The 9,713-nt window shown below is 39.0% G+C and overlaps 2 protein-coding genes across 3 annotated transcripts; one reads left to right on the top strand and one right to left on the bottom strand.

Annotated features, from left to right (window-relative positions):
• Positions 1 to 922: 922 nt before the first annotated feature.
• LOC137734091 (uncharacterized protein At1g51745-like) lies at positions 923 to 5,690 on the bottom strand. 2 transcript variants are annotated; one of them, XM_068473368.1, is made up of 5 exons: positions 5,116 to 5,690; positions 3,949 to 4,142; positions 3,112 to 3,396; positions 2,366 to 2,604; positions 923 to 2,261 (listed from the first exon to the last, which is right to left on the bottom strand). In XM_068473368.1, exons 1-5 carry the CDS (start codon positions 5,304 to 5,306, stop codon positions 1,341 to 1,343), a joined length of 1,830 nt encoding a protein of 609 aa, XP_068329469.1. In that variant the 5' UTR covers positions 5,307 to 5,690; the 3' UTR covers positions 923 to 1,340. The 2 variants fall into 2 exon arrangements, with proteins under 2 accessions (XP_068329469.1, XP_068329468.1); XM_068473367.1 differs by having other exon boundaries at positions 3,112 to 4,142.
• An 894-nt stretch (positions 5,691 to 6,584) lies between these two features.
• Positions 6,585 to 9,713, top strand: LOC137735674 (uncharacterized). Its single transcript, XM_068475122.1, has 4 exons — positions 6,585 to 6,997; positions 7,540 to 8,005; positions 8,155 to 8,388; positions 8,492 to 9,713. The coding sequence occupies exons 1-4, from the start codon at positions 6,884 to 6,886 to the stop codon at positions 9,460 to 9,462; spliced, it is 1,785 nt and encodes a 594-aa protein (XP_068331223.1). The 5' UTR covers positions 6,585 to 6,883; the 3' UTR covers positions 9,463 to 9,713.

Here is a 9,713-nt window from a genome sequence, read left to right on the forward strand (position 1 = left end):
TCCTCTCTCTGCCTGTGAACGAGACAAAGACTCTTAACGTTTTTGTATTCAGTGTGGTATTGAACCAATCCGTGTCAACTGTAATTGATATATAAAAGCTGGCCTGACACAATATCGTAATTTCAGTGCCAACCGTCTAAATCAACCCAACTTAAATGGGTTGGGCTGCATTTTGACACATGCAATTTTGAAGGAAAATTGTAGGCACGCAAACTTCTAATTTGATATTGAATTCGTCATTTAAAAAATTCAAATCTAAGACCTCTCACTTCCAAATGAAGAAGAATACCGCTAGATCGTAATACTAAGTGGTTGATGGTTACTTCTTTAATTCATTGTATATTGAGTTTATTTTTTTTTTTTCCTCTTTATAATGTTATTTCATAGTAGTAATATCGTTTGTATTAAAAATTTCTTTTTTACCTGCACAATTTTTTAAGAATTTATTTACGGAATTGACATAATATTTTATCAATTTTAATGATTTTTTAACTTGATAACCATAACTAAATTAATCCCTACAAATTTTAATTCAAGAAATTCTAACAAAGCTGACATTTAGCGACTGACAATCCAATTTACTTGTAAATATATAACTCAAAAATCAAAGTAAGAAAATAGAAAGGGTGCGCAAAAAGACTATGATAAATACTAAGTGGATTCTTTCAAAGTAGGAGTTTATATGAGTACTCTGTCACCTCACAATTCAACGTCAGTTCTAGCCAACACTGCAAAACATTGTGCCCAAAACATCAAATAGCAAAGACTACATGAAAAGCCCCTTTTTCTTTTTTTAAGAGTCCTTAGCATTTCTTAAGGGGAATATGCGCAGAAATCATTTCCTATTCGAAATGCTTGAGCATTTTAAAGGAACGAAATATCAGCAACACACACATTAATCTGATAACGTGACAACTGGAAATTCACAGAACACATTCCCCCACTTTCATAGCTACATATTATTACTTAAATTAGTCAATGAAAAACAGCCAAGATACATATTAATAACCTTGTATGGAATTAAATGTACATTTTCCTATGAATTCTATCTATTACCTACTTCCTCCCTAACATAACCTTAGTTCCTTCACATCCTCAGAATTCCATATTCAGCAAAATGTAATGCAGTTAACAACCCCTGTGTACTTCCATGGCTGCTTCCTCATGTCGGTTACCCGCTTCATCTGATTATTCCAAAAGACGGCAGAAAAACTCGGTCTTCTTCTAGTGTCCTGGACCCTGGTGGGTAGTGCTCGCCCAGAAAGAAGAGAATAGCAGTAAAATATGGTGCTAGCAGTATGAACTTATTTTACTATATAACAATGTACAGGTAAAATCTATCACGAATTTCTCTCCTTTTCGCTATTCAATAAAACCGTACTAACTGCTTTTGATGGAGGCCTATTGATCTTCTCAAGTAACCTACTGAATACTAATTTCACCGGTATGCAAGCTACAGTAGTAGCAGCCCCAGAAGACTCCGGTTTGATCAGCCCTTCCCTTTGATAACTACTGCTATCATGATGCATTCGCTTGTTACTAAAATTCTGTTCAACGGGTATTGAAGATATGGTCCTCGTTTTCTGGCTTGACGATAAGATCACTTTCTTGGCCGCCTTTTTTGAGAGCTTTCTATCAGTGGGAAGCCGAGAGTTGTAAGGAAGGCTCCTTTTGCCCTGGCTTGCCTTGTTACTGAAACTCCCTATATTTAGTTTCTTAAATGGCGGTCTGCTTTCTTCATCTGAAAAGGGAGGGTAGTGAGCAGTTTCATCACCATCCAATGCAGATGATAAATGAGGGCGTGGGACTCGAACATTTGCTGTCCTCCTTGCCGTCCTCCATGCGTGTGGAAGAGTTGCAACCCCATTATTGTCAATTGCTTCTTCACCAAATTCATCAACTGTTGAAAGAAGCGAGTTGGATGAACCATCTTCTAAGGCTTCAATTTGGATTGGGTGCCCTATTATTGCCTTCCCATTTAACTTACTCATCAGAGAAACAATTGGAACAGGCTCCTTTTGGTAACTTGCCTGGACCTTCAAGTCAACATCTATCAAGTATTTTGGCCTCCTGCGATAATGATGACGGCCATCATATACCGGGTGAAAGCGCTCTCTTTTGATGTCCCAGTATTCGTTCCAAGCAGACCTATCCTCCCAGGTCCAGTCCTCCCAATCAATCATATTCCGACCAACACTGTTTTGACGTCTTGCTGAAGCTCTTGACGCCATGGAGTATTCATCTTCCAGTACAAACTCAGTCTGAAAATCATTACTATCCACATTAGCCCTATGATGATAATCATTAAAATCACTGTATCAACATAAACTTGAGATTTACGAATGTTTTAGATGAAAGCACATACCTTTTCTTCAGAATACGGTCCATAATTATAGCCTTTTCCGTAAGTTGCATCCATAGACTTTTTTGTAAGATTGCGGATATTCCTTTTCCCTTTCAGCTGCCATTTGGACACAGCTCCACTAGCAAATAGAGAGTCATGACTATAGAGGTGAGACATCTCACCAGAATGCGATAATTCATCAGGCTCCTCACCAACCATGATTCTGTGTTCTTGTGCTTCATATCTTCCCACTTCTGGTTCTGTAGATTGATGTACATACAAAACTTAGAGGGTGTTGACAAAGAAGTGGTGAAGCCATCATGAACACTTGAGGCCAAAGCTCAGTGAGACCAACGCAATAGCATGAAGTGCATATTCCAAAATTTATAACAGCACACATTTACAAATATAAAGAATAAAAATAAGGAAGAATTAAGAAGGATAGACTTCGTTTAAGTTCAAACAATAGATTGTAGTTGGAGTGCAAACGCTTAAAAGCATAAATGCTGAATCACAATCTGCGCATTGAGATGAGAGAAACATGCTACAAATCACATCTTCCCTGGAAGATCAAAATACGCGTACCAAACATTAAAGGAGGTAAATGCAAAAAGAATTCATACTATCATGTAACATACATATTATAAATAAGAATCATAGAGCTTAACTTTCCAACAAATATGAACAGTGGGACTATTTTATATCAGACAATCTGGCAACTAATAACCCATGGAATTTCAAAATATAAAGATAGTAAAAAGCTGAACCTGAAAGTAAAGGCATGTCTTCATCCATATCTGGTTCGGTCTCAGATGAATCCAACTCGGACTCAGAAGTATCAGTTTCAGAAGAATCAGAGCCATCCTCTGTAAAACCAGAAGTGTTCTCTGAAATCATGGACTCAGCATGAGGACGAGCACCAACTGGGGAAGCTGAGATCTCTACATGGTTTGAAGGAGATGCTTCATACCCCAAGGATTCACCAGACTCAGCTGGCAAATATACAATTTTACTCCTCTTTGCCTTGTAAATAACTCCCGTTGGCTCCACTCCTGAAACAGAAGTAGAAAGAGTAGTACTGTCAGGTTGCAAGGACTGTGGGACTGCTAATTTTGCAATATTCTGCAAAACTTGAACAAGAGGACGACGTTTATCAGGTCTCTTGACCAAAATTTCATCACTTAATCCATCATGTGACCTTTTCCTTTGCTCTAAAGAATGTTTACCATTCACATGACTTGTTCCTCCCATGCTAAGACCACCGCGACTAAGAGCTTGAACATTACCATTAAGTGTGGGTTTCAAAGAACCGTTTAAAGCAATAGAAGAAATTTTTTGCTTCGAAGGGGCAATTTTGAGACCAAAGTCTTGCAAGCCTCTCATCCGAGGCACGACTTCAGAATGATCATCATCACCACTTAGTTGATTTCCCTCTTCGACTCTTTCTGAAGACATAGGACTGCCTATAATGTCATTTCTATGAGACGTAGGTGATTTGGAATTTGCAAGTTTTGCATTGTCAATTCCCAAGCTCCCAGAAGAAATAACTAACTCCTTTTTCACAGCATCAGATAATTTATTGTTCAAGCGTTCAGAAGTTATACCTAACTTTCCTTGTTTCTTCAATAACTGCTTCTCAAGTTCAAGCGCATGAAGAATAGCATCTTCTCGACGTGCATATTTCTCTCTTTTCTTTATAGGCATACCCTGCGCTGATTCGGCCTTCTCAATACAATCATCAAACTCACCGCATCGAAATGCCTTAACACGCTTGGATTTTTCCAGATTGTACCAGTCACTGAGAGAAACACCACAGAATATCCATTACTATAGCAGTAGGTAAAACCATAAAACCAAAGAAGGCATGAGTAGAAGAATCAGCAAGTATGAACAGACTCCAGTTTGAAAAGAGAAGACTATTCCATAAAAGTAACATAGTTAATCGAATCCATCTTCACTAATCTGTAACAAAAAAAATGTCTGCTAGGTAGATAAGGCCAAAAGAGTCATCAGTATGTAATCATTCTCTGGAGATCTGAACCATTTGAAGGATTCTGCTAAATAGTTTTACATGACAACCAATCATATGTACATTGAAACACAGTTTAAAATGGCATGGAAATAATGACAAGGCCTCCAAGGTACTAGTACAACATCTCTGAGAATCCACTGCTCTCGTGATTTTGTTGTTACCCTTCTCCAAACACTCACTGACTAACAAATAAATTCTCAACATAAGGATATACCTTATCTATCATCAAAATACATGTTTAAGCAAACAAGGCATAATTATGACAATAATATGCTCAAAGTTCAGACGTGTGCCAGAAATCTCTCATCTCTATATGAAAGATCTAGATTTTTCGGAGCTTGGTTCTTTATCCTTTGACAAATAACCAAAGTATTTCATGACAGGGTGTACCTAAAGGTATGCATAAAATGGGGTTTAAGTCCTGGCATTTAACATTTCATTTGACTCCGAATTGTACAACTAATCAAATATTTTCCATTCCATAATCTCATCTTAAACCTAAGTTGCAGTAATTTTCTGACATGGGTTTCTACTTCTGCTCCAATATGTTGTGATTTCTTCAAGTTAAATAGAAAAAACCGCGTTCTTTACGGCTCACTCATACAATAAAACGTTAAAACATGATATTACACTCGCTAAACTTCATTATTTTGCTGATTTATAGATAAATATCTAATCACAACCATATGCTAAAACTAACAAGTATTTTGCAGAAAAGGGGAAATGATGAGAGACATACACACTGGCATCTTCTCTGCCGAGAAGCTTGACGGGGGTCCCAGAGCGAGGCGACGTGAGATGCGAAGTGGAGAGCTCTTCCGGGCCCACTATCTTCCCCGGCCACCAGGACCCGTTCCTCCGCCTCACCCAGACGATCGATCCTACGCTGAAATCGCCCGCACCTGAATCCGCACTACCCATAACACACATAAACGCACGCACTCACACACACACTCTCTCTCTCTCTCTCCCTTCTTTCTCTATTGTGTTTCTCTCGGTCGGCGAACAATGGAGGAAGTCGGAGCTGAGCTCAGCCTCCAGCAAAGAATAGTGCGGGAGGGAAGATCCGAAGAATTACGAAAATGGAGGGTCCAATTTGAGAAATTGGGGTTAGGGCTAGGGTTTCCATTCAGAATTGGGGATTTTTCATTTCTATGCCTTTATTTTATTTGTCCTCCGTTTGTTTTCTCTCTGTTAAAAAAAAAAATTAAATTAAAATATGGAAAAAATAATAAAAATTGGATGGTTTGTCGAAGAAGGTGGGCTGGCTGAGCAAGCAAAAAGTGGGTCTGTGTCATGCATCTCTGTGGTCGTCTGTGGTCGTCTGTGGGGGGATTAATACCACTTGCGGAAATCGGACGACTTTTGGTCCCAACCAACGCGTGCTGCGAAAGCATTTCTGTCTTCAACACGTGGACGGTTATATGTTTGGGCTGCAGTTTTTACAACTTCTTAGCCCAAAAACATTCTAGGCCCAATTGACCCAAAAAAAATTCAGGTTCTTGAGCAAGTCCCGTTGTTATTCCTCTACATTGTTCTAATTTTATTGGATGTTGCTTCAATTGAATTTCGATGTTTAACGAACTAGGAAAAGTAACATAGTGAAGAATTTGGAATAGAAAAAATTTGACTTAGGTCACATGACTGACCCCGTTGCACAATGTTATAAGTTTGCATGTCATAATATAGGCATAAATACTCACCTATCTCTAACCCCTTAGTGCAGATGTATCATTTTATCAAACTAAACACTCGACTAATCATTGATTAAGTGCAATTTTCACATTTTGTTAATTCCATACATTTAAACAGTATCAATTTTGGATCCAACCTAATATGATCAATAGAAGATGGACTAAGGCACTCAATATGATAATTAGATAACTCGTTAACTTAACAAAAGAGCTACCATGATCAGATTACTTTCGAGTTAGAAATCCAACAATAAAATTAATAATGTTAATTTGATAATTAAATTTAATCCTACTATGAATTCATATTTAAATTAGGGCCAATGAAATATTAACGCAATTCGCTACTGTATGATACTTTTATATATACAGCGATATATATTTACCAAATACGAATTAAACACCACTTCTTTGCTGAACTCTCAAATTACATAAAGACATGTGTCCAAACATAATTTTCAATTTCAATTATTAGACAGATGTCCATTCGTAATTAAAAACAGCTACTGCTATTCTTTGGACAGCGAAGAATTGTTCATATGAATTTGTCATATTTTTTTCTATCAGTGGTCGAATTTTTCAATCACTTACGTATAAAATAAAAAAAGGAATATAATAAACAAATTTCAAATTTCAAATCCGCGCCCTAACGGTCACAATTTCTAGGGTTTTCCAATTGTCTCTCTCCTAGTATAAATACCCCCGATTGCTCACTTGTTTTCTCCAACGCTTCTACACTCTTCACTCTGAATCTTTAGCCGTCTCTTTCTAAGACCAAAACAGCTTGTTTTGATCATCTAGGGGTTCCCTACAGCCATGGATTTCTCCACCCTTTCCAGAAGAGAGCTCCAGACTCTGTGCAAGAGGAACAAACTCCCAGCCAACCTCACCAATGTCGCCATGGCCGATTCTCTCAAGAATCTCACACTCGTAATGCTCTTATCCCCTTCTTCTTTTTCCTGATTTGGTATAAAATATTGGTTTAAGTTCGTATCCGTTTGGATTCGGAGAAAATTGATATGTGAAAGTGAAATCTCCAAAGTCGGTACATTTCCAGATTCAAATTTGCTGGAGATTGCCGTTTCCTTGTTTAAATTTTATCTATTTAATTTGGATTGTACATCTCATTTTCTAAATTATTTTGTGTTTGGTTGGTGAGAAAATGAGCCGAAGGGGAAAAAATGATTGAACTTTTTTCTTTTGTGTTTGGAGCTCAATCCTTGTGGATCTTTCGTATATCGATTCAAACCTATATAATACTATTCAGTATCAGCTGAATCATAATTTTTTAAGATAAATTAAATCAGGGAATCGTTCTCTGAAATCCTATTCTGTTTGGTTGCCGAGAATCAGATGCCTATTTTCCAATCAGAAAACAACATCTAAATAGTTGATTTTATTTTCATGTATTTTCTTGAAGCTAAACATGCCTGAAATTGTCTCTTTGTAATCTGACTGTCTTGCTGTGTCAGGTGGAAGGAATTGAAGAGTTGCTGAATCAATCTCCACAGAAAACAATGAATGGCTCACTAAGTATCCCTCGTACTGCTGCAAGAACCTCCGCTCGAAGAAAGCCAATCACTGAAGAGCCAGAAAGCTCACAGCCATTGACACGCAATCGCCGCGGGGTGACAAGGAGAGCAGTCGCTGAAGAGGTGGTGGACCAGGAAATGGCTGAGGTGGTGTCCAAGACTCCTGCCGCACCAAGCACTCGGAGTAGGGCTCCAGCTGCTTCTGCTCGCCAAAAGACAGACACGCAGAAGGAGACAGCTTCCGTGCAGAAGAGCGTGTATAACACGAGGCGATCCGTGAGGCTGCTGGAAAAGACCATGGCTAACTTGAGCTTGGGGTATGAGAACAGTATGCCTTTTAAGATGAATGAACTTTCCTCTGAAATCAACAATGATTCGGAGAAGACTGATGTCTCAGTTGATGAGGGTAAGTCCAGCGGCATTCGTTTGCTCATTTGCATATCAAGTTTTTTCTACTTATAATTTGATTTTTTTAATCAACTAAGTGTATTGTTTCTCAGATATATATTAGGAAGGAAAATCATGTTCTCTGACATAATTCTTGTTATGAAACAGGGTCAAATATGCGGACAGTACCGGAGGCGAACTCAGAGAGAGTTGATGTTTCTGAAGTTCCATTGGAGAATGAAGGGCAGTTGAACGGTGATGTGGAGGAAAATAGCAAGGCCGATGGGATTGAAGTAGATGATTTCGAGCAAAAATCTGAACCGGAAGCTGAGGTATCTGAATCAGAGGCGGCCTCAGATGACATTGTGGTTTCAGAAGTTACGGATGCAGCATATGACAAGAGTAAGTTTAAGGAGATTTTGTTATGGCCAAGATACTTGTGCATTTGATTTTATGGTTCTCAATTCTAATTTTGGGGTTCCATTTTGTTTTGTGATTGCTGCAGAACCTAATGATGAAGAAACGGAAAACTCTTTGGCCGCCAAAGTTTCTGATGACGTTTCTGCTGAGGACATGGACCATTCTATTGCTGCTGAGAAACCGGAAGATGAAATCACTGCGGTGGAGGATCAAAATCTTGAGAATGACAATTCTGACTCGAAATCTGCCGCTGGGGAGACTGAAGAAGTTATGGATGTGGCTAATACAGAAGAAGTTGATAAGCCTGAGCCATTGACTCTGAGCTTGTCTGGTGACCAGCAGCCTATGCTTAGTGGCAAGGACTCAACGTATGACGTGGCAGAGGCGGATTATAACGAGAAATTCGATTTTGGATCAGACTCGATCAAGGATGGAGATTCTGATGACAGCACTGAAGGAGAATTTAGTGAAGATGAAACCACGGCTGAAAACTCAGTTGAGTGTGATGAATTCGATTCGGAAAGAGAATCCATGACCGAAGATGGTTCTCATGATGCCGTCACTGAGGAAGGAGAAGAATTTGGTGATGAAAGTTTGGTTGGTGCTAGTAATGTGGCTGAAGTAGCAGAAGTTGTCAACCTCGGAATAACTTCTGAAGTCGATGTTTGTGTAAAAGGCGGCCCAGTTTTGGACAAGGCTCCAACATTGCCACCCTCGGAATCTGAGCAGCTTCCGCTTCAGTTTCCCCGTCCAACTCTCTCAAAACCCGGGAAGTCTCCAGGCAAGAAGCGATCGGAAATCATGAGCTACATCTTTGATGACAATGAGGAAAACATGGATGGTGGCAGTGACAATGGAGGAGTTGAGGTAAAGAGAGACGCGGATGCCACCGACAAGGATAGCGTGGCGAGTGAATTGGAGGCTAAGAGTCTAAGGCAGCTAAAGAAAATGCTGAAAAGTCAATTAAAGATCAAAACAGAAGATAAGATGGTAGAGAAGCCAAGAACTGCGTTGCAGGAAGTAGCAGAGAACCAAATGGCAGGCAATGGGAACTGAAACAGAAACAGAGACTGAGTAAGGGGGAGAGAATGGTCATTTTACATTATGATTTTTGGGTTTAAGGTGTTGGGGGTTAAACCTTGATTTTGCCTCCTTATAGAGAAGTTTTTGGGGGTTTGTTTTCCTTAATAATAATGCTCACCAACCCAATCATGTGATTGTGGGCTTGGAATTTGTCATTTGTGCTTACCATTTTTTGCAACATATCAATCCATACATCAGCTAACTCTCTCTTTCTAAGTGTAAAT

This window comes from Pyrus communis, chromosome 5 (genome assembly GCF_963583255.1).
Source record: "Pyrus communis chromosome 5, drPyrComm1.1, whole genome shotgun sequence".
Lineage (NCBI taxonomy): Eukaryota > Viridiplantae > Streptophyta > Magnoliopsida > Rosales > Rosaceae > Pyrus > Pyrus communis.

Excerpts from the sequence above, each read along its gene's own strand:
- LOC137734091 (XM_068473367.1), bottom strand. The coding sequence starts at position 5,306 with ATGTGTGTTATGGGTAGTGCGGATTCAGGTGCGGGCGATTTCAGCGTA. Across the intron at positions 4,143-5,115 it reads GGCAGAGAAGATGCCAGTGT|TGACTGGTACAATCTGGAAA; the intron begins GTATGTCTCTCA and ends TGTTTCTCTCAG. Across the intron at positions 2,605-3,111 it reads AGACATGCCTTTACTTTCAG|AACCAGAAGTGGGAAGATAT; the intron begins GTTCAGCTTTTT and ends ATCAATCTACAG.
- LOC137735674 (XM_068475122.1), top strand. The coding sequence starts at position 6,884 with ATGGATTTCTCCACCCTTTCCAGAAGAGAGCTCCAGACTCTGTGCAAG. Across the intron at positions 8,006-8,154 it reads TGATGTCTCAGTTGATGAGG|GGTCAAATATGCGGACAGTA; the intron begins GTAAGTCCAGCG and ends GTTATGAAACAG. Across the intron at positions 8,389-8,491 it reads GGATGCAGCATATGACAAGA|AACCTAATGATGAAGAAACG; the intron begins GTAAGTTTAAGG and ends TGATTGCTGCAG.